The sequence below is a fragment of the Hemiscyllium ocellatum genome, chromosome 12, assembly GCF_020745735.1.
Source record: "Hemiscyllium ocellatum isolate sHemOce1 chromosome 12, sHemOce1.pat.X.cur, whole genome shotgun sequence".
Classification (NCBI taxonomy): Eukaryota; Metazoa; Chordata; class Chondrichthyes; order Orectolobiformes; family Hemiscylliidae; genus Hemiscyllium; species Hemiscyllium ocellatum.
Genome location: NC_083412.1, coordinates 42731779 through 42756345, shown reverse-complemented (window position 1 = coordinate 42756345; position 24567 = coordinate 42731779). Strand labels below are relative to the sequence as shown.

General features: G+C 39.7%; 1 protein-coding gene across 1 annotated transcript in view; it reads left to right on the top strand.

The window, feature by feature from the left end:
- pola1 (polymerase (DNA directed), alpha 1) overlaps positions 1-24567 on the top strand; it is a 268722-nt gene that overhangs the window by 57825 nt on the left and 186330 nt on the right. The window contains exons 19-26 of the mRNA XM_060833523.1: positions 57-173; positions 2211-2386; positions 3875-4004; positions 5254-5373; positions 6878-6989; positions 7582-7706; positions 11054-11203; positions 16684-16806. Of these exons, the coding sequence (XP_060689506.1) occupies positions 57-173; positions 2211-2386; positions 3875-4004; positions 5254-5373; positions 6878-6989; positions 7582-7706; positions 11054-11203; positions 16684-16806 (1053 nt within the window). The remainder of the gene's footprint in view (positions 1-56; positions 174-2210; positions 2387-3874; positions 4005-5253; positions 5374-6877; positions 6990-7581; positions 7707-11053; positions 11204-16683; positions 16807-24567) is intronic.

Here is a 24567-nt window from a genome sequence, read left to right as displayed (position 1 = left end):
TTTCCTCAGTCCTTCATTGTGCTACTCATTTAAAACCAATGTGCATTAACTTGCAGGGCCATGATATTTATGGATTTGATCTTGATGTCCTATTACAAAGAATTAATGTCTGCAAAGTTCCTCACTGGTCAAAGATTGGTCGATTAAGGAGATCTGCAATGCCAAAACTTGGGGTAAGGCATAGTTCAGTTCTTCAGAATGAGAAACCTGCAAAACTGCCTGGCAACGCTAATAAAAGAAGTAAAGTTGCTGTTGTGTTGAAATAGCAATAGAGCAGAAGAAATGGAAATAGATTGCCACATATATTGGGAAAAATGCTTTTAACCTAGTGTCATTATGCATTTGATATATGCTACAGACTAAATAATGAAATGCCATTATCTGTCTAAAGGAAACCTACACAATATGTGACCTAGGAATGCTAAGCATTATCCCAGATGCAGAGTGAAGGGGAAAACACTTGTCATCACACCTACATTAAAAAAAAACAAAATTAGCAGTCTGTACAATGGCATCCTTAATGTTAAGGTGCAAGAATAAATGCACTTAGTGTTGCAAAGATTGTTCAGTAAGATTTAGTGTAATGTTACAGCAGTAAGCTTTAGAAAGCTAGACATGTATTGTTTGTTAATTGCAATTACTTTAGACGATTTTCTGCTTAATAAAAAAGGTGTCAAAGCACTAGCATATTATCACTTATAAATCAGACTTATACAAAGGTTTTTTTTTAACCTGTTTATCAACTGGGTGAATTAGATTCTGGTCTGAGTGAATGGAGTTACTGGTGGAGCTAAGTAGTCAGCCTATGCTTCTGCTTATTCAACTGCAGCTGCAGTGAAGGGAATTGTAGGAAGGAATATTTTAATATCTGGTAGTCTGTCCATCCAGAGAGAGAAAGAGAACAAAAATATCCAGACCATTTTAAGTTACGTCCCCCAAGCACCTGTAATATGGATTTCCTCTATCTGCAGGGAAGCTGATCATTTGTTAACTGTTTACAGAAACAGGCTTTTCAACTCAACTGTTGTATGATTGTTGAGTGTGATGCTGGAAAAGCACAACCGGTCAGGCAGCATCCGAGGAGCAGAAGAATCAGCATATCGGACATAAGCTCTTCATCTTCTTATACCCGAAACATCGATTTTCCTGCTTCTCAGATACTGCCTGACATGCTGTGATTTGCCAATACCATACTCTCGACTCTGCTGTCCAACATCTGCAGTCCTCACCTTCTCTGGTGTATGATTGTGTTTATTCTGTGTACAAGTCTTCGCCATCTACATCCTCTCTACTTCTCTGTTTCTTGACATTTCCTTTACCTATATTCCATCTGAAAGATGTGAGCTATTTCTTTCAAACACTTGCTCCGGTTGTGTGTTCCACATTCTAACCACTTTCTTATTAAAGGAGCACCTATCTATTTTGCCATTTTACTTCATTTGGTTTCTAATTTTCTTGGTGATATTTGTTTTGTTTTTTGCCAAAGGGTATCTCTTCACTGTTAAGGCATGATTTGCCAATTAACTAGCCTACAGGTTTCCAAATGCATATATTAACTGTATACCACGGTGGCCAGGGTGTTGTGTCTGAATTTGGGATATCAAAATATTGGATCTCGTGTTTGAGGTTGCACATACTTGGTTTTTAAGTCAACTTTCCATCTCTCTCCTTGGCTGGAAATTCAGTGGAGGGTGCTGTATGATAAAGGTCAAGTCAGATCTGAGTTGGTGTGCTGCTTGCATGCAGATGCTCAGCCTGTGGAGTGGTGATGTGTTTTATTCAGCTTTGTTCCCTTCTTCTCTTGCACATTGGCTCATTGTGGGATAGTCATCTGTTCCATAGGTGTAGTGCGTAAGGCTAATTTTCCAAAAGTTATCATTAGAACCTCAGCAAGCAGCTGTGGGAAACATCTGTTAACTATCCGTGCAACTTGGCCGTTTCATGCTATGAGAGTACTTTTGCGTGTTATTTAGGACAAAACCGTGGATGTCATTTCTTTTAAGAAAGAAAAATGTATCTGAAATAGGAGTACATTGAATATCGAAAATACTCTTGCAATGTTTACGTTTTCCCTTTAATTGGTTCAGTGCTTGCACTTTGTGATATAATTCCCCAAGGCATTTGTTTCAACTGTTTCTTTACATCCCTACTTCATTTATGGAACTAATACTCCTCTTCATAACTCAACATGCTGTGCTTTCTTTTTGAAGGGTCGTGGTGGATTTGTGGAAAAGAATGCAGCTTGTGGAAGGCTGATTTGCGACATTGAAATTTCTGCCAAGGAGTTGATTCGATGCAAGAGTTACAATTTAACGGAGCTGGTTCATCAGGTCCTCAAAACAGACAGAGTGACTATTCCAGCTGAAAGCATTCGTAATCTTTACAAGTGAGTAACATTGAAAGTTTATATAATTTTTTTTAAATGGAAGTTTTAAATGTATTATTTAAAGTGACCCGGTGTAATTAAGAAGGCAGACTTTGTTCTATTCCTGAAAGGCACTTATTCATAGAAATTTGTAGAATCCCTACAGTGCAGAAGCAGGCCATTCGGCCCATCGAGTTCACAATGACACTCTGAAGAGCATCCCACCCAACCTCTACCATCCTACATTTCACATGGCTAATCCACCAAGCCTGCATATCCCTGGACAAATTCGCTTGACAAATCCACCTAATCTTCACATTTTGGGCTGTCGGAGGAAACTGGATCACCCAGAGGAGACCCATGCAGACACGGAGAATGTGCAAATTGCACATAGACAGTTGACTGAGGGTAGATCAAACCCGGGTCCCTGACACTGTGAGGCAGCAATGCTAACCATTGAGTCATCGTGTTGCCATTCTTTACTTGGTCTTGTAATGTTTCACACTGTGACTAAATATAAATGAATGCCTCCTAACTCAACTTTCTAATCTTTCAATAAGTGCCTATTTTTATGTGTTCAAGTTAAACTCCACTTACTGCCCACCACCAACATATAATAAAACATAGCTGATATGTAATTAACTGTCTTGGTGATGGGTTCAACTCTGTATTTCAGTTATCACCAGGTTTCAAATCTTTTCAGATTGCTGAGGTGGAAGATCTGTGCATCTACTGGGGTTTTTCATATTTTCAATTCACATATCGACTTCAAAGCAATTCTAATGAATTTATTTACAACATTAAATTGGCAATTTCATTCAGGGAGGGCCTGTTGATGCTAAATGGAAAATGTATCATGCAGATTTTATGGGGCGGTGAGGATCAGAAAAATGGATTAAATGCCACAATTAGATCAGCCATGATCTTATTGAACTGTGGCAAATGGCTGTCTCCTACTCCTATTTCTTGCATTTAAGGTATTGCTGAATCAAGAAAGAACTTCACGCTGTTTAGCCAGATAGTTGATGGTGTCTGGGTACCTGATGTGAAGTTACTTCGGTTCCAACATATGTCATGTAGTCGAATAAAAGTGACTTAACAAGTGGGATGACTGACAGTCAGACTACATTTTTGAAGAAAACACACATCTTACTGGGTCAACCTCAGTGGAAAGAAGGGTCACAAAGCAACAACCCTTAAAAATGGAGTGTTATTCTTTCCTGACTTTATGAAGGAATAGAATGATTTGTCAGAGGACTTCATTTATAATAATCTGCAGCTTGATACATTTTATCATACCTGTTGCCATTTGCATAGATTTGCAAATATTGGTATTAAATTGAAATGTTTTTGTTAAACTTTGAATACTGTGGACTAACAAAATAAGTTTGTGAAATATATTTTTAGTACATGAGTTAGTTGTGGCAAACAGATTTAATAGTTAGTGTTGTTTTTATTTGCTACTATGCATTGCAATATTATTAACACTTTTTTCAATTGTTCCACTAGTGATTCTTCTCATCTCCTGTACCTACTTGAAAATACATGGATGGATGCAAAATTTATTCTACAGATCATGTGTGAACTGAATGTCCTTCCTTTAGCGTTGCAAATAACCAGCATTTCTGGAAATGTCATGGTAATGTTGCAGTTTTTACTGATTGTTTTTATATTCTAGTCATTTCTGTCTTCACTCCAAAGTATGATTATTGGAGTTTCTTTAAAACCTCTAAACATTAGCTTTTAGTTATAACAAGTTAAAGCATTGAGTTCATAATTGAAGATGTATTGTTGATATCCTGTGGTTACTTGACTGCTGGTTTCCCCGGCTGCTAACTTGCCGTGACTAATTTTCCCACAGTTCACTCTCCAAAGTCTGGACTGTTTGGATTGTATTTCTTTGCTTATATTGTTCGCCCACTACCCAATTAATTTAATTCCATGAATGTTTGGTTATATTCATTGACTGCTCTGAATTGATTTCTGCTCCCCTGCTTTGGTTTCTTTAAATATCACTTGGACCCTAATGCTACCTAGCCTTGAGTTGCAATGTAGCTAGCACTGTCCCCTTTTGCACCTATTGCTGTGAATTGCAGTTCTGCCTCACCCAAAGTTAGTGACAGAACCTTGCTACCATATCTACAAGCACAGACCAGGAGTGTGAAACACAAATTAGTAGGTAAATAGAAAGATGAGGTGGGGATAACAATCTGTAGACAAAGAGAGCAATTATAGAAGGTAAGTGTGGGTAAGAGCATCATCCAATCTGGGAAATATGGATAGACACATAGATTATTTGGTTGATTGTCGGTTGATATGGACACTGCAAAACCATAATGTATTGGGTAAGAGAAAGATAGGTTGCAATGGGTAAGATAGATGCTGGTCAGGGTATTGGAAAGAGAAAAAGGTTGTGAGGTGAGAGAATTCACTGTGAGCAACATGGTTGCAAGTTGTGTATGAGCGATCACCCAACCCTGAGAAAATAGGAGTTGGCCATTGGGTCCATTGTGTCTGGTTCCGCTAATTAACTAGACCATGGCTGGTCATTGTCCTCAACACCATTTTCCCCACACTATCGCCATATTTCCTTGAAGTCGAGAAATCTTCATGAAATGAATTGTATCCTAGTTTATAAAAGTAGCACTGTTACCAAATTGAAAGGATGTATGTGTGATATGGGAAATGTGTGGTTTCAATTAAATTTTTCAAACTATTACGAACAAATCCATCACATTGATAATCAGAGGATTTATTGATTCCAAGCCCTTGGAATGTTGACAACCAAGGCTTAAACAAAGTAAATATAACTTTGGGAATTGGTATCGTGCACAAAACTTTTATTTTTGATGGATTGAATGCCTTAAACGTTTTCTTGACTCTTCTAGTCACGAACACTGATGGGTGGTCGTTCTGAGAGAAATGAATATTTATTGCTGCATGCTTTCCATGAAAAAAACTACATTGTACCTGATAAACCGTCTTTCAAGAAGCATGTGCAGGAGTTTGTGAGTATCACAACACTTTAATACTGTACCTTTATTTCCTACACATATCTTTTTTATCTTATATTTAAGGTAAAATAATCGAGAGCTTACTTCCTATTTAATTTACTGAGCACGAGAACATAATTGAATGTGTCTATCCTTGCTAACATAATGTTACAGTGGTAGCATTAAGTAATTTATGCAATAAATAACTAAAAATTGTGTTAATATTGTGAGATGGCTGGGTGCTGTATGCATTAGAATTTTTTGAGTGCAATTGGGGTTTTAAAGACACTGTAATGCACTGTACTTCCAGTGGCACGTAATTTAAATATTGAAATCTGACAGAAGGAATCCTTTTCAATTGACAGATCACTCAATTGTGTGTCATAATGCTGCAGTAAAATTCTAAATGTAATGAGACGGTTGAGAGGGCTGTGTAAATAGCTGTGACATTGTAAAATTAGCAGTCTAATGAGCTCTCAATGATTTGGAAACCTTTTGATAGGACTGGAGAAAATGTCCTTTAAAGAATCCTAAGCCAGATTTCCTTACCTCATTATACTTCTCATCCTCATTAGGTTTCTCATTTTATTCGTGATCTCTCTCATCCATAATTTGCAGATGTTAGACTTTGAGTTTTTTTCAGCTTTTGGTTATTTTGTTTTGGAGCAAACTAGCTAAGCTGACTTTTTGAAGAGATTTTCGTAAAATGCATTTGAAAATGCAGACAGCATCAGTTTGTTTCAGAATAATCTTTTGTGACTTCAGGATACTGCAAAATACCACTCAGATACCTTTGACGAAGCCAGTGCACGATTGGCTGCTGTGTTTCTTACAGCAGCAACTACACTTCTTAAAAAGAAATCAGTTTTCCTGATGGTGATTCAAATATTTGCAAAGGCATTGAGGGTGCTCTCTTGCTACTCTTCAGATACTGAAATAGGATCTTTTACATTCACTCCAGCGGGTAAATAGAGAGGTGGTTGAGTGTCAGAAGGAGCTAACTTCTAAACATGCAGCACTGCCCAGGGGTGGCAGCCTGGATTGTGTGTTCTGGAGGCGAGCTGAACCTGCATCTTGCTGACTGAGGTCTGAGGCACAGCTGGTTAGCCAAGTTAAAGTAGATATTTTGTCGGAATAAATGTTTTTAAGAATGTGCATCATTCATTTTTTAGTAATTGCATACATTTATGAACATTTTTTAACAAATTATGAAGTTATTTTGTTTAATTTCTTTTGAATTTAGAACTGTAAGACGACATTTCCTGAATGTAGATTAAGCCACACAACAGTCCATGCTTCTCCAGCTACACCAAGTTTTTCTAATTGTTTTCATCCTAAAACCTTATTTGGATTCTTGCTCATCTCCCTTAAACAGTAAAGGTGTTTCATGAAATGATTAACATCTGCTTATTTACTAAACTACACAAAAACCCTGCATGCTCTGTCTGTGAGCTTTCAGTTGTCCAGCTGTTATGTGAAAACTTTGCCTGTTTCTCATGATAACTTTTGGCCAATCCAGGTTGATGATGAAGAAGGATATGTTGATGGAGGAGGTGGAAGCACAGGGAAAATGAAGAAAGTTCGAAAAAAAGCAGCATATACTGGTGGCTTGGTTTTGGAACCCAAAATTGGTAAGTTTAAGAATGCTCAACTAGATGAAATCCATGCTCTGTGTTTTATTTCCCTATAAGCTTTTTCGTCAATTCCAGAATGCACTGTTTCATATTGTTATGCAGACTGATAAGCAACAAAATATTGTGTTATCTTATTGAAATGTCCAATTATTCCGATGTAACCCTGCAAGTAAATGCTGGCCTTACTTATCTGAGACAACCACTACACCTGAGCTTGTACCTACTTTCAATGAGTTTTCATCCAACTACACTTCCAAAAGAAAAAATTTAGACCTGACTATATGAAATGTCTCCATTGTCACTGATATAGACATTATCTATATTGGCTCAAATGACAAATTAAATCTGGAGCTTCCCTGTTTGAGCCACAATTTACAGATTTTTAACTTGTCCTTGACTTGACAATTTAGTTCTACCGAGAAACCAACCTCTTGCACATAGATGAAAAAGTAGATTTAGCTAATCTTTCCTGTTAGCAAAACACAAGTCTCTCTTCCAATATATTTCTTTACCTCATGCACAATAGTTAAATATGCTTTTCTTGAAACAGTTGGATGCAAATAAGAATTGATTTGTTATTGTTTTGCAGGTTTCTACGATAAATTCATATTGCTGCTTGACTTCAATAGCTTGTATCCTTCAATCATTCAGGAATTCAATATTTGTTTCACTACTGTAGAGAGAACTGCTGCAAATTCTCAAAAGAATCTGGAAGTAAGGACAATTTTATAGGTGGCTTGCTCATTATGAATATTGTACTTGACAAAATAGAAAGTTAACAAACTATCTTGTTAGACTTGATTTCCACTCATTATTAACTGAGAACATTGAAAAGGTGGCAGTTGCTAAAGTGGTCCTGGTTTTGATATTCTTACCAGGTTTTGTTCTGATGGATTTGTAATCTTGAAACTGAGAGACAAAAGTCAGAAATGAAGAGCCTGGTATTGAGTGAAGCTTATTTAACTCTGTCTACTATTTCTAAACAGAAGCCATGGATTTGTTTAAATATTTATTCAGCTGTTTAAACATTGATGGTAACCTATGGGACTGGATACTTTGCCAAAGCTTTTTGGTTTTACAAGAATCAACTTCCAAGTATAAAATATTTCCTTGACATTAGATTCTAAATGATAATGCTTTTCACGTCAGAATGGTCAAATATTTAATTGCCCAGCCTTGATAGTCCTCTGTAATAAAGAATGCATATATTCAGTACTCTGGGAAATATAAATTCCTCCAATGCCTTTATATATATATTTCCATAGTTATGGGGACCAAGCTGAATTGAAAGCCATTGCCGTTCTTTTGGTATTAAATCGATTGTTTCGAATTTCAAAAGTATGAAATCAAGGAGCAAAAAGAGGAGAGGAAATAGATACAATGACTGTTACTTGAGAAAAAGTACCATGGGAGCTAATGAGGCTAAATGCAGATTGCTCCTCTGGTTATGAGAGGTTGCATCCTATGAGATGTGAACAAGTAGCTACAGACGAAATGGAAGCATTGATAGTAATCTTTCAATAATTCTTAGTTTCGGAAAGGGAAGTCTTGTTAAAACTCTACAAGGTAGTTCTTGGGTCACACTAGAAAACTGATTCAGCTTGGTCCAGATAACTATATACAGTCATTGGAAGAGTTTATATTTCCCAGAGTAGTGAATCTTTGAATTCATTACTGCAGAGGAGTGTTGAGGCTGGGCAATTAAATAAATGGGTTGTTATATATACTAAAGGCTGACATAAAATTTTAATCAGTAAGAGGATAAAGGGTTCAAAGTTTGTGAGAAGATTTGTAGCTCGGGTGCTCGTTGTTGTGGTTCTGTTCGCCAAGCTGGGAATTTGTGTTGCAGACGTTTTGTCCCCTGTCTAGGTGACATCCTCAGTGCTTGGGAGCCTCCTGTGAAACGCTTCTGTGATCTTTCCTCTGTCATTTGTAGTGTTTTGAATCTGCCGCTTCCGATTGTTAGTTCCAGCTGTCCGTTGCAGTGGTCAGTATATTGGGTCCAGGTCGATGTGCTTATTGATTGAATCTGTGGATGAGTGCCATGCCTCTAGGAATTCCCTGCCTGTTCTCTGTTTGGCTTGTCCTATAATAGTAGCGTTGTCCCAGTCGAATTCATGTTGCTTGTCATCTGCGTGTGTGGCTACTAAGGATAGCTGGTCATGTCGTTTCGTGGCTAGTTGGTGTTCATGGATGCGGATCGTTAGCTGTCTTCCTGTTTGTCCTATGTAGTGTTTTGTGCAGTCCTTGCATGGGATTTTATACACTACATTGGTTTTGCTCATGCTGGGTATCGGGTCATTCTTCCTCGTAAGTTGTTGTCTGAGAGTGGCTGTTGGTTTGTGTAGTTTGTGGCTGTTGCTTTCGTAATTTGAACTATGAAAGCAACCACCCCAACACACACAAAAGAAGTTGCATCAAGACACTATTCAAAAGGGCCACAACACTGCAGTACACCAGAACTGCAAAAAAGAGGAAGAAGAACACCTAAATAATGTATTCGCCAAAAACGAATACCCCCGCAATTTCATCAACAGATGCCTAAGGGAAAGACAACGGAACAAGGACATGCCGCAACCCAAAGGACTAGCCACACTACCATAGATCAAGAGCATTTCCGAACTGAGAGCCAGACTACTGCGACCACTAGGACTCATAACAGCACACAAACCAACAGCCACTCTCAGACAACAACTCACCAGAACGAAGGACCCGATACCCAGCGTGAGCAAAACCAATGTAGTGTACAAAATCCCATGCAAGAACTGCACAAAACAATACATAGGACAAACAGGAAGACAGCTAACGATCCGCATCCATGAACACCAACTAGCCACAAAACGACACGACCAGCTATCCTTAGTAGCCACACACGCAGATGACAAGCAACATGAATTCGACTGGGACAACACTACTATTATAGGACAAGCCAAACCGAAAACAGCCAGGGAATTCCTAGAGGCACGGCACTCATCCACAGATTCAATCAATAAGCACATCGACCTAGACCCAATATACCGACAACTGCAACGGACAGCTGGAACTGACAACCGGAAGCGGCAGATTCAAACCACTACAACTGCCAGAGGAAAGATCACAGAAGCGCTTCACAGGAGGCTCCCAAGCACTGAGGGTGTCACCTAGACAGGGGATGAAACATCTGCAACACAAATTCCCAGCTTGGCAAACAGAATCACAACAGAATTAAGGGTTATGGAATAAGGCAGGAGAGTAGAGTTAAGCATTATCCAGTCACTAGGGTATCATTGACTGGCAGAGAAGACTCTGTGTGCTGAGTGCCTCCACCTACTCTTACATCTATTGGTCCAAGTCCTTGAGAGTTTCCCAATTTTAATTCCCATGCCCTCTATATTCATGTTTGACTGACGGAAGCCTATGTATGTGCAGAATAATTACACTGTAGTTTCTTTGGATTCCACTGTAATATCCTGAATTTACTTGACCAAATTTCCATTTTTATCTTGCCTGTTTCACAGATGCCTTCTATACACTTGTCTGTTGGCATATTCATATTATTTCTTCCCAAGTCTTTGCGTAATCTTCTTGAATTTGTTTGTGCCTTATTAATTGTCTTCAATCCACTCTCCCTTAAACTATCGGTAAACTTAATTCCCATTCAGATGACATATTCTAATGTGCTGAAATGTGATTTGAATGGTCAACTAGGGTGAAGGTGTTTGAGATTTTCATAGTTTCTGTAACAGGAACAATAATGTAGAAAACAATGCAAATATTTCTAACTGGTTATCAGTTTCTACTTCAATATTGTTGTAACCACATTTACATTTTTTTTCCAATTGCACATTCATCTAAAGAACTATTTGTTTCTGTATGTTGTGTTATAGTAACGTTGATTTTACTGATGTTGCTTGGAAACTGCTTGCTTTGTGTAACTTGAGATAGAAGAAAATTTTTATTTTAACCCTGGTTGAGAGTGTATCTCTGCACAGAAAGTATAAGAACTGAAAATATTAATCAGTATTTGCTACATTGTGAAAATGTATCATTCTAGTTTCTCTTGTCTGTACTGTTTTACTAAGGCTAATGAAATAGAAGAGATTCCTGAAATACCAGATCAAGATCAGGAAATGGGTATTTTGCCCAAGGAAATCCGAAAGCTGGTGGAGAGGCGGCGTCAAGTCAAACAGCTGATGAAACAACCAGACCTAAACACTGATCTCTATTTGCAGGTAGTTTTCAAATGCATATTGACTGTTTTAAGTTTAGCAATATGTTTAAAGTGTTTGGGAAATGTTACATTTATGAAGTTCATAAGATTGTGTTCTTCGACTGTATCTTTAACATGAAATGAAGAGCCCTGTGGGTCCAATTCTGAAATCTGTCTGACAACAAGCTTTCGGGTGTTGGTGTGTGTGGTAACGGATGGTTTGATTAATTGGGGTTGCAGAGGACCAAAATTGTTTATTGGGAAGAAAGTGCAATATATTTACACTTGGAGACGAGGAGAACAACATGTATGCTAATGGTGGATAAACTGTAAATTTCCAGAGTTCAAGAGGAGTGTTGAGAATATTTGGTTGTAAACAGTTGTGTCTTAAATTTACTTACTTGCTATATTTAGTTGCAAAATGGAAGTGTGTTGGGATCTGAAGGTAGCTCAGCACCACTCCTACCTGGGCACAGGCTTGTGTGATTCATGTTGCTAAGCAGACGGCATGACGACCTAGACGGGTTTACGAGCTGGAAGACCTTAGATATCCTTGAAGCTCAGAGATGAGAGTGGTCTGTCAGGGTTGTGGAAAAGGGTGAACCATTAAAGGCAGCAAGCCATTATGGTTCACCATCGCAGGAATAAATGTGGAAGTGTGTTTGGATTGAAAGTTCATGATGAATTAAAGCAAAGCTTGAAGATTCACCTGGGTCACACTAAAGGAAAGTCCCCCAAACAATCATACCTCACTCTGCAAGCCACTTCTGGGATTAAGGGTTCCTTGGCAGAGAAAAGAACAAAAATATATCTTTGGGAGCGAGGTATCACCTTACACTGATCCTGGGAGAAATGAATCTCTCCTTAAAGGACAGTATAATGTATGTCTGTATTCTTGGACAAAAAGTAAAAGGGTGTTGTTCTGTTCTGTGATTTAATGTGCAAGTTGTCTACAATGGTAGGGCTGGATTTTCCGAGGAGTGTCGATTTTGTGCAGATTGCCATCCTGCTCCTTCTTTACACAACAAAAGAGATCTGCTGTTCTAATACAAGATGCCGATCAGGACCACTTCAGAAATACGTGGCCGTAAATCTGTTCTGACAGGCCCTTTGTAGCGTTGAACTGTCAGAAAAGGGCAGACAAGGTCTCCCTTTCTCAAAGCAGTCAGCTGCCATATTCTGAAATTTCAGAATCAGCGCTTGTCAGTTTGACAGCCACTGTGAAGTGGTAAGTAAATAAGTGAATTGTGCAGTTGGAATGGTAGGGAGATAGGGCGCAGTGGTGGTAGGATGCCAGCTAGCAAAGGGCCAGGTATTTGATAGAGTGTTTAGAGTAGATGGGTGAGAGATATCTGGTCCAGGGATTGTCAGGATTGGATGGGAATTATCAGAGGGTGATTGAAAGAGTCCAGGCAGGAGTAGTTGTGGGTGTTACATAGCTGGGAATTAGTTAGTTATTCAGGAGTGTTGAGATCCATTATTAAGGTTAGGTTGTGTAAGAAACTTTATTGTTAGGTCGTGCTCACGTAAGGTAGTATTAGCAAGTCTGGAACTTGTTAGCTTCACTAGACAACAGTAAGCCATTATGTTACACTAAGAACAGACTGAACAGCTGATGGCATAGCCTGAAGAGGCCCCAGGGAGGGTGAGAGATAACAGGACATTAGAGCCGTGTCTAAACGCACGTAGCTCAAACTGAGGTAATAGAACATTATCAGGTGAGAACCAATGACATACGAAAATTCTGTATTTTACCAAATAAGGATGTAACTCTGGAATGTGAAAGAACAAAAGGATAGACAAATTAAAAAATAGGCAGAACGCCTTCTCCAGTGAGCTAGACACCTCACTGTACTGTGTACGATTCTCTCTCTTTAAACCTGTTTATACTTTTAATCAGACCCGGTGTCTCTCTCCTCCAAACGAACACGGGGACAGAGGATCTGTCCCAACAGGAGTTAGACTAAGTTTTTAATTGTCTAACCTTTCCTGAGTTTAAGGACAGAGGAACTTTGATTATCGGAATGACATGGGAGGGGAATATTTTGTTTGGGTAATCGAATGCCGGATAACACAGTTGAACCAAGCTTCAGGATGTTGCTATCTTGCAAGACTATCCGAAATTCGGAAAACCAAATGCCGAATAATAGAAGTTCCTCTGTTTATTTAACTACAATGCAACCCTCCGATTTGAATGAATACTTTCGGAAGGTTCCAGGCAAAGGGGAATTGCCCAGTGGAATCTTAAGTTTCTTGGGTAATTTCTTCAGAGTCTGCAGGGTCCTTGTGTGCATCTATGCTGCAGAAACAGTGATTGACCATTAGAAAGTCTGGGTTATTGTTTTCAGTCAGTCGCATTTCGACATTTGTCACAGAAAATGTCTTAAATTGTGAAATCTTGTTATATCATCTTTTCAGCTATTAAGCATAGGTTAAAATTCCTTTTTCAGAGTTATTGGTCTCTGTGGACACTTTAACACAATGAAGGGGTTTAATAGACTGAAAGCTGAAAATTCTGCAGAACGTGCAACTATACTGAGGAAGATGATGCCTTTCAGGCTGTGTCTGGACAAATGATGTATGTTTGTCATTGAGGAATTATGATCTCTGGATTTTGCTTTGCTTTATGCATCACAAAGCTGAGCATGTGGTGTTTTTGATATGAAAACAAACCAAAGGTTCCCCTTTAGCTGTTTACGTGACATTTCCTCAAGGTGAGCAGTGCAGTCTTGATTGAGGAGAATCTATCCAAATGGGAAAGACCTGGTTCATCCACTCCAGTGCGTGATGAGATTTCACCACTATCTAGTTTAGCGTATTGATAGTCTTCTCAACTTTAAGCTTGGCCAATGACTTGTAGCCCAACAAACTGGTATGACTAAGGTCAATCAAGCAAAAAGATGTCCCAAGCTATATGGGAAAATCTGCTGAGGGGGATAAATTGGATTGTATTTTGTAAGAGCTGTCAATAGGCAAAAAAGACCTCTTTGCAAGTTGATATGAAATGCAGTGAGCATGATGAAGTTTGCAGATGATGCAAAACTAACCACGTGATTGGGAGTGAGAAGTAAAGCTCTTTTCTACAGGACAATCGAGATTGTCTGGACGGTAAAAAATGAAATTCAGTTGACAATGTGTGAGATAATTAATTTTGTGGGGAATGGAGGTTGGAATCAAATAAGTTAAACGGTAGGATACAGAGCAATGTGGAGGGAAAGAGATTTTGTGCTATTCTGCAGGTCATTACAGAAGCATATCGCATATTTTCCTTTGTTTGTCAAGGCATAGACTTGAATAATGGAAATGGATAATGCTAGAACTGCATAAAACAACAGTTCCCGATAATCTGGAACAAAAATGATTGAAGAGTTAGTTGATGTGTATGAAATTGAGGGACCTCAAATGAGTAAATCGGGTCAACATACCATTAAAGTCAAAACCCAAATTTTACACAAAATGGCCAGATATAATAAGCAGTGAGCTACAGGAGTAAGTTCTGGGACTTTGAACTGTATACAATGTATGGAAATAACTTGAATGTAGGACTTAAAGATATGGTTGCAAAATTTGTTGATTGATTTAGGTGGGAAAGGAAATTGTTAAGAGGACATAATATAGCTACCAAAGGATACAAATAAATGTGTGCAAGAATTTGGCAAATGGAGTACAATGTGGGAAAATATGAAATTGGCCGTTTTGGGAGAAAGGCTCATGGAAACATGTTATCTAAATGGTAGAGATTGCAGAGTTCTGAGGTGCAGAAGGATGTACGTGTCACAGTGTGTGATACACAAAATGTTAATATACCGATACATTAAGTAATGAGGAAAATTGTGTTTAGTGAATGAATATTCTTGTTTATTCTGAAGGAAATTGAATACAAAATTATTAGAGTTATACTTTAGTTGTGTACAACATTGATGAGACCACATCTAGAATACTGTGTATTGAATTTGTATCCTAATGAAAGGAAAGATGTAAATGTGTTGAAAGTAGATAGTAGAATGTTTACTCCCCTAATATCTGGAATGGTTAGGTTGTCTTGTGAGAAAAGATTGAATAGGCTAGGATTGTGTCCACTCGGGTTTAGAAGAGAAAGAGAAGACTTGGTTGAAAGATTGTTGCCTCTTGTAGGAGAATGTAGAACTAGGATCCCTGTTTCAAAATGAAGTGTTGAGACAGCGACAAGGAGACTTTTTTTTCCTTAGAAGGTCATGAATTATTGGAGCACAGTTCTTCAAAATGCAGTGGTAGTAGGGGGCTTGGACATTTTCAAGGCACAAGCAGATTTTTGGTGAAGGCTTATTGGTGGTTCGGCAGGAATATGTTGTAATCAAGTCAGCCCTGGTCTTACTGAACAGTGGAGCAGGTTTGAGAGGCTTGGAGTTCTAATTCTACTCCTCTTTTGTATATTTCCATGTATATTTGCTGAAGTATGAAGTCAGATGTGCTCTGACTGAAGGAACAAAAATTTTGCATAGAAACTCATTATTATTTATGATTTCTTTTAGTATTATATTTATCTGAATTTTTCTGTGGCGGGGAGAAGGAGGATGAGAAAATGTTGACTTGTAAGGTTTCATTTTTCTGTCTAGAATGTACTATATGGAAGTTTTTTTTTGCTGCTTTAAAATGCACAAAATTGCACCATTTTAAATATAAATTGTAGGTAACAATAGGTAGCAAGGTTTTACCCACAATGGTTCCAGCACTTAAAGGCTTTTTACTTCCTTAAAATCTTCAAGCATTTAGTGGCTACTTCTCTTGTCTTTGTGTGGGGGTGGGGTAGCAAATGGAGATTTCAACTAGCTGAAGTCTCCAACTTTCTGGATATTTACAAAGGATAGCAATCGTCAAATTACTCTCTCCTTTTTTATTGTTTCCACCCCCCGCCTCGTAATTCTCAAAATTAATAAATCCTGTGCTTCACTGAAGCAGGGGGAACTGTTCTCAATTATCATTTGACTGGCAACTTGGGCAGACTGTAAAAGCTGAACTGTATCATGGCTGGGATTGTAATGATACTGAAATACGTTAGTACGATTACTGCCTTAGTAATATGACAGTTCTGGATGTATTACTGATTTATCACTTCACAGCAGCATTTTGAGATGATTTGTCTTTGGGGAAAAAAAACACTGAAACATTTTAATATTTATAACATCACTTGTCACTCTTGGAGATGTCTGCAAGTGAGAAATATAGAATGTCTTTAGTTTGGAGCCAGTGTTGAATTAGGCAATAGTAATAGGCTGGTAATTTGTTTGATTATCGCAATTTTTTATGGCATTTACAATGATACTATGGCTTTCTCTGGTTAGTATTTCAAAAGTGACATTTACTTTGCACCTCCAGATACTATGGTGGGGACCTGCAGCTTGTTGACACCAGAAGATAATCATCTTAGTCTGCTCCTGAATCAAGTTAAAATTTTAGTCGTGCTAGATATCTTTTTTGAAGGTGCTTAACATAAAATGACACATGATTTTGTTTGATTTGCAGTATGACATCAGACAAAAGGCACTGAAGCTTACGGCTAATAGCATGTACGGCTGTCTTGGATTCTCCTACAGTAGGTTCTACGCCAAGCCACTTGCTGCTTTGGTCACTCTCAAAGGAAGAGAGGTGGGTTTTAGTTGTGAGATTATTCAAGCATTTTTTTAAATCTAGATTTAAATTGAATTGGAATTTTATTCAAGTGTGTACATTCATATTACTTAATTACGTAATGAAAAGATTGGGATGCTTCTGTACATTGTGAATGGACACCAGCGACATAACCCTGTTAGATAAAACAGTCCCCAAAACACTTGTTTTGATGGAGCCTCCCTCGAATTGAAATGGTTGGATCATTACCTTGTCAGTTAAAGTGCTGAAATAACATAGTCCTCTTGCATTCTCAGTCAAGGTCTCTGGCAAAATCACCAAAGCTGACTTTATTTTTGTGCGAGGAGTGAGGGATTCATTGCTGAGAAATGGAACTCTTCATTCTGATTCAGTACTGGTGGGCAGACTTCATCATTCACAGACCCAAGGTGACTCCTGAAAGCATGGTCCTCTGAATCTGTTGCCAATCAGGCTTTGGAGAGGTCACCAGAGTATGCTTGCCAGGTGTAAGTCTTGCTGATCATCTGCTGCTGATCAATAGGAGGCCAGAGGCACTCTCACCCAGCAGTGCCATGGTTGAGGTTGCTGCTGGAAGAACACCGTAGATGTCCAAGACCAAGGGGTGAGGTAAGTGATTAGTGGGATGGCGTCTCCTTGGGTTGCAGCAGGATCAATGCTGGGATGGGTGGTGGCCCTCCTCTGCTTTGTGCTCAGCTCCTTGACAAACTGCCTACATGGCTTAGTTTATTAGGGCCTGGTGGCAGGACAGCTAGCAGCTGGATTAATCCCTGCAGTGTGTTTGGTGGGGTGGGGGAGGGGTCAGGCTTTGAAGTGGCCCTCTATTGACCAGAGACTTGATGGCATGATATGGACCATGGACCTTCCCCATGGGAGGGGAGAAATGGAAACTGGTGGATTCAACGTTCATCCCTCTTCCAACCCCATCCCAGATCCAAACCTCCGACACAGATCCGCCATCTTGCCCTGACCTACCTATCCAACTTCCTTCCCACCTATCCAGTTCACACTTTCCACCGATCCATCACAATCACCTCTTACCTTCACCCACTTAATCACCATCCCGTCTACCTTCCCCTTAGTCCCTGCCCCAATTTATTTCTCAGCCCCCTTCCCCCTCTACAGTCCTGATGACAGGTTATACCCAAAACAATCGACTCTTGCTCCTCAGATGCTGCCTGACCTGACCTGTGCTTTTTGCAGGGCCACACTTTATTGACTCTAATATTGACCACCGTGATATGTGATGCCCATAAAGCAAAGCCTGCAATCTGAGTGAAGATATAAATGCGTTCTGCTAACTGTCTCTGGCAAGAGAATGAAATGTAGTTAGTTGCAGTTGTGCAGCAGATGGCATATTTCAGGTGAAAATGTCCTCTCTGAAGTATAGACATCTGGCAGTGTTCCTCACTGAAATCTAAGAGAGAGAATCTCTCAGCTTTTCAACCATCTCCTCCATTCTCTTCCAGCAGCTTGCTTTCATATTTGTTTATTCTCCAATGCATGCCGACTTATGGACTATTATCTGGATCCACAAGTCTGTGCAGAAATGTTGAAATTAGTGAGAACCTTCATAGCCTGCCACACCACTTCCTGTAAACCACTTCAACATGAACCAACAACATACTAGACACTCATAGAATAACAGCCAGAAGAAATTAGTAACTAACCAGAAGTAATTGTGCAAGTTTGAGTTTGTGTGCTGAACTGCAATATGGCATAACTGGCATCAGGTGAGCACTGACAGATGTCACACTCTGCCTGCTGCTTGTATGTTTGCTAGCAACTCACCAGTATCAGGTCTAGCTTGACTTGTCCCCTGACTGTGCATGCATGCTTCACAGATGGTATTTTGGAGTTGTTGGAGCCCCAAAGAAATATAATGTACCCAATTTCCAGATGTTCCAGTACCCCCTAGGTATATAAAATATCTTCAAACTTCTTTTCTTTCTAATAGTTTGCAGTTTGTACCAATTCACTGTTTGCCTTCATGCAATTTTGGAAATCTCTGTTCGGCTTTCTTAATTACTCTTACAGGAATAATAAAACACTTCCTTGCACGTTTCTTCATAGAGTGAATATTCTCATTTCTGGTATTGTCTAGGCTAAACTCAACTGCTCTCTTTCAGTACTCTTACCCTAACCCTGATACTTTGTGTATCTGTTTGTTCAGGATAGTTGGCGTTACTCAAGTGATCTATGCAGTGGCTTGATAAGCTTCTCTGCTCCATAGTAAGGAAGTTGTACTAATATTTTGGTTCCAGTCTCAATCAGCAGTTATGTGCCTCAGTACATAGACAGGAACATTTATTGTTTCACATCTTCTTAACCAACTCTTTTTGTCTACTCAGTTCCTATTCCTGTAAAGTTTTTAATATTATTATCATCTTCTGGAATTTGAGTTTTAAATAAAGTAGTTTTTGGAGTTTCAGTTGTGTGAAGGTAACTTTATTAAGAGGTCAGAAGCAGATTTAGAACAGTGAATTAAACCGTCTTTTCCAGGCGAGCATGTAGCTTAAGTGCCTGGCAGGATATCTGGGCTGTTAATTGAGGCAGTATTTGTAAAAGCTGAATATTACTGTATTATAGAAGGAAAAAAGAACCAACGATCAGGGATGCTATTAGTTTACAAGAACCTGATTTCAGTTCGAAAGAACAGTTCATTCCCAGCAGAAGGACAGTGTATTAGATTTGTAAAATTCTCCAAACTGAGTATTTAGCTTGTTCAGTCTCCAGGTTGAAAGGTTGTGGAAATATTCAACCTGTTAGCCCAGACTCCTGTCTAGTTCTATCAAAAATAGAAAAAGTCAGTTGAATAAGAAATGTTATCATGACTAATACTTTACTGGGATTGATCCTGTAAAAGATATTGATGGGAAAAACAGTTGACTCTAGATTAGATTAGATTACTTACAGTGTGGAAACAGGCCCTTCGGCCCAACAAGTCCACACCGACCCGCCGAAGCGCAACCCACCCATACCTCTACATTTACCCCTTACCTAACACTACGGGCAATTTAGCATGGCCAATTCACCTGACCCGCACATCTTTGGACTGTGGGAGGAAACCGGAGCACCCGGAAGAAACCCACGCAGACACGGGGAGAACGTGCAAACTCCACACAGTCAGTCGCCTGTGTTGCTATAGCTCAAAGATTTCAATGTAAACAGCAGAAATATAGCTCGTTTTTTTTGCAATAAACACGCTCTTTTGTTAAAGAACATTGACAGATTTGTGCTCAATGACTAACCACCACATTAGCCAAACTGCAAATTGAAGCTTCTGCACTGTCTAGCAAGGTCTGAAGGTTGGTAAGTCCCCGGGACCTGATGGGCTACATCCCAGGGTACTGAAGGAGGTGGCACATGAAATCGTGGATGCATTGGTGGATTATTTTCCAGAGTTCGATAGATTCGGGATCAGTTCCTGCGGATTGGAGGGTGGCTAATGTTGTACCACTTTTTAAGAAAGGTGGGAGAGAGAAAGCAGGAAATTATAGACCAGTTAGTCTGACCTCAGTGGTGGGAAAGATGCTGGAGTCTATTATATAGGATGAAATTACGACATATCTGGATAGTAGTAACAGGATAGGTCCGAGTCAGCATGAATTTATGAAGGGGAAATCATGCTTGACTAATCTTCTGGAATTTTTTTGAGGATGTAACTCTGAAGATGGACGAGGGAGATCTAGTAGATGTAGTGTACCTAGACTTTCAGAAAGCTTTTGATAAAGTCCCACATAGGAGGTTAGTGAGCAAAATTAGGGTGCATGGTATTGGGGGCAAAGTACTAACTTGGATTGAAAGTTGGTTGGCTGATAGGAAACAAAGAGTAGTGATAGATGGCTCCATTTCGGAATGGCAGGCAGTGACCAGTGGGGTACCGCAGGGATCAGTGCTGGGACTGCAGCTTTTTACAATATATGTTAATGATATAGAAGATGGTATTAGCAATAACATTAGCAAATTTGCTGATGATACTAAGCTGGGTGGCAGGGTGAACTGTGAGGAGGATGTTAGGAGATTACAGGATGACCTGGACAGGTAAGGTGAGTGGTCAGATGCATGGCAGATGCAGTTTAATGTGGATAAATGTATGGTTATCCACTTTGGTGGCAAGAACAGGAAGGCAGATTACTACTGAAATGGAATCGATGAAGGTAAGCATGCAGGTACAGCAAGTAGTGAAGAAAGCTAATAGCATGCTGGCCTTCATAACAAGAGGGATTGAGTATAGAAGCAAAGAGGTTTTTCTGCAGCTGTACAGGGCCCTGGTGAGACCACACCTGGAGTACTGTGTGCAGTTCTGGTCTCCAAATTTGAGAAAAGACATTCTGGCTATTGAGAGAATGCAGCGTAGGTTCACGAGGTCAATTCCTGGAATGGCGGGACTACATTACGCTGAAAGACTGGAGCGACTGGACTTGTATACCCTTGAGTTTAGAAGACTGAAAGAGGATCTGATTGAGACATATAAGATTATTAAAGGATTGGACACTCTGGAGGCAGAAAACATGTTTCCGCTGATGGGTGAGTGCCAAACCAGAGGACACAGCTTAAAAATATGGGGTAGACCATTTGGGACAGAGATGAGGAGAAATTTCTTCACCCAGAGAGTGGTGGCTGTGTGGAATGCTCTGCCCCAGAGGGCAGTGGAGGCCCAGTCTCTGGATTCATTTAAGAAAGAGTTGGATAGAGCTCTCAAGGATAGTGGAATCAAGGGTTATGGAGATAAGGCAGGAACAGGAATACTGATTAAGGATGATCAGCCATAATCATATTGAATGGTGGTGCAGGCTCGAAGGGCAGAATGGCCTACTCCTGCACCTATTGTCTATTCTGTCAGGGATCTGACTTGTCCAGTATTTCTCTCATCTTGGATCATAACACTGTGTGTAACTCTGTTCCATCTGTACTCCATTGATGTGATTATGATTAGCAGGCCACACTACTAATCTGCTTTCCCTTACTTTGCTGATGGTATCTGATGACATAACTTTCCAGATATCCTTTTCTGAACTGTTACTGGGTTGGCTTTGTTCTGCTGTTTATTACTGTCCATTTGAACAGGTTTTTTTTTCAAATCCCTCCATGGCCTCAAATCTGACTGTAAATGATCTTCTCTTGCTGAATTCTTTCGAGATGTCTGTTTGCTTTCATTGCAGCATTTTGAGCATCCCAGATTTAATCACTGCACTATGGGCTGCCATACCTTCAGCTGCCAAGGCTGCAAGCTGTGGAATTCTCCCTGCCTCTCCACCTCTTCCTCTTTAAGCTGCTCTTTCAGACCTACACTTTGGCCCTCTGCTGGACATCCATACCTATGGATGTGACTAGCTATGAAATTTTGTTTCATAATGGTTTTCTGAAACACCTTGCTTATTATATTCCAAAAAGCCAGATAGTGAAGAAGGCACTGTGACCAGTAATATATATCTATCTATATATATATAGGTCTTATATGCAGATTTCAATTCTACATCACCTAAACATAGCTTGGTTGCGTATTAATCCGAGCACAAGTGAACTTTCTGTTATTGCCCACCATTGCCTACAATTAAATGTGTGTAAGTCTACAATTAATAGCTTGGTGCTTTACTATGTTAAAGATACTGTATGAATATAAGCTGTCACACTGGATAGATCACCAAGGTTCTAACCTTAGAGACCTGACAATGATGTGAATGGTCATCTTTTGGGTTCTTTGCAAAGTGTTTCATAGAATACTTACAATTTGTTTCCATGATGTCCTTTATGCTGAGCATGATGCAATTCAGACACTGAATGATGACATACAGCTTTGGTCTGGTGGTACATGGAAATCAGGACAATCAGTGAACTTGATAATTAGATATCAGCTATTTTTGTGTCGGTTGATATTATTGTACCATGCAATTAGTTCCCATTTTAGTAGAATTGTTATTAGGAAGGACTTTGTAAGACAGACTCACTTCCTGAACGCACAAACTTGAAGATTTTGCACTGGGGTTAGTAGATTCTCATAACCACAGCTAGGTATTTCAGAAAGCATTTCATTTTGTTTTGAAGTTCGCTGTCATAATAATGTAAATATTCTGACATAGAAGGACCTCATTACTGATGATTATTCCAGTTTAGTTTTGGATTGATGAAGGTTGAGGGGGAAAGTGGAGCAATTTATGTAGTATTTATGTGACTGAGGAACCGTTCACTCCCCTATCCCCCCATTGAACTCCTGCCTCAGTGTTCATTTTGCCTCTATCCTTGTGGCTCAATTCCAGTTTCCATGGAATAAGTTCAAATTCATATTTGTATCCTGATTTTCACAACCTCAGGACATTCCAAAGCACTTCACATCCTTTAAAATGTTGCTTCTGTTGTAACATTCCCTGAGTGTGGAAATCTGTTTATACATAGAAAGGTTTCAAAAGCTCCGAGATACATAACCTTTCCTCAGTGATTTTGCTTAAATGATAAATATTGACATGAACTCTGGAAAAAGCTCCCCCTCCTCCTTTTACAGCCACACCATCTTTTAAGTGCACGTGTGAAGGCATACTGAATTTCATTTTAATACCTCCTCTAAAGCTGACTGCTCCAGAAATTCAGTCTTTCCCTAGGTAATGTCGTGCCAACCAAGATTGTGATCCAGTCTCCGGAGTACGATGAACCCACAACTTTGTGAATCGAAGGAACAGATTAGAATATTGTCATATGTATTCAATGAATATAGTGAAAAGAATATATTTCGCCAGTTACAGCACCAACGTAGACACAAAGATGCCTAGGCACGGCTTCTTTAGTTACAACATTTTGGACGATACTGAAATAAAATGTCCAGCATTACTGAAATAAAAGTTCGGTGCAGCAGACCATGCTGGCACCTAGCTTCCAGTCCGCACTGGGCCCTGTCTCTACACTGTGCCGGTGACACGCTATGTAGGAAGGTCACCAAGGGAGGCTGGGAAATCGCCATGTCATGCTGGGAGGTCATCCTGCCAATGCCAGGAGATTAGGAGGTCATCATACCATGCCAGGATGTCACCACACCAATGGCAGGAGGCCGGGAAGATGCCATGCCATGCCGGGAGATCACCACACCAACACCAGGAGGTCACCACGCCATGCCGGGAGGCTGCTGCTCCAGGTGGGAGGCCACTACGGGAGGCTGAGAGTCAAAGGGGGATAAATAAGGAGAGCAGATAAATAAAGTACCAGGAGGATGAAAAAGAGGGAAAAGAAGATACAAAGCAGAAGGACAGATGGAGCAGACGGGCTCCAGCTGGAGCATCCATAGGCGCCACCATCTTGCAACATCCAGTGTTTCCAGTGAGCAACAACTATGGTCATTAAATATGGTATTTTGGGAACACTCAAAACACTGCAAATATAAATTGCAGTCTTGTGATTCACATGGTAAATACATAAAATAAAACTGATGACATAAAAAGGAATTTTTAAAAATTGTCATTTTAAACAACATAGTCAACTCAGTGGTTCGCTTAACGTCTACCTTTCAGTTTAGATTGGAACAGAAGATTTAGACACCTTGAAGTTAGTCAATGTAGCTTGGTGATGTGGGGTTCCAATGGACAATAACCCTCTCTTTCCCATGGCTAATTCACCTAGCCTACACATCCTGGGCAATTTAACATGGCCAATCCTCCTAACATGTCCATCTTTGGACTGTAGGAGGAAACCAGAGTACCTGGAGGAAACCCACATAGACAGTCGCCCAAGGCTGGAATTGAACCTGTGTCGCTGGTGCTGTGAGGCAGCAGT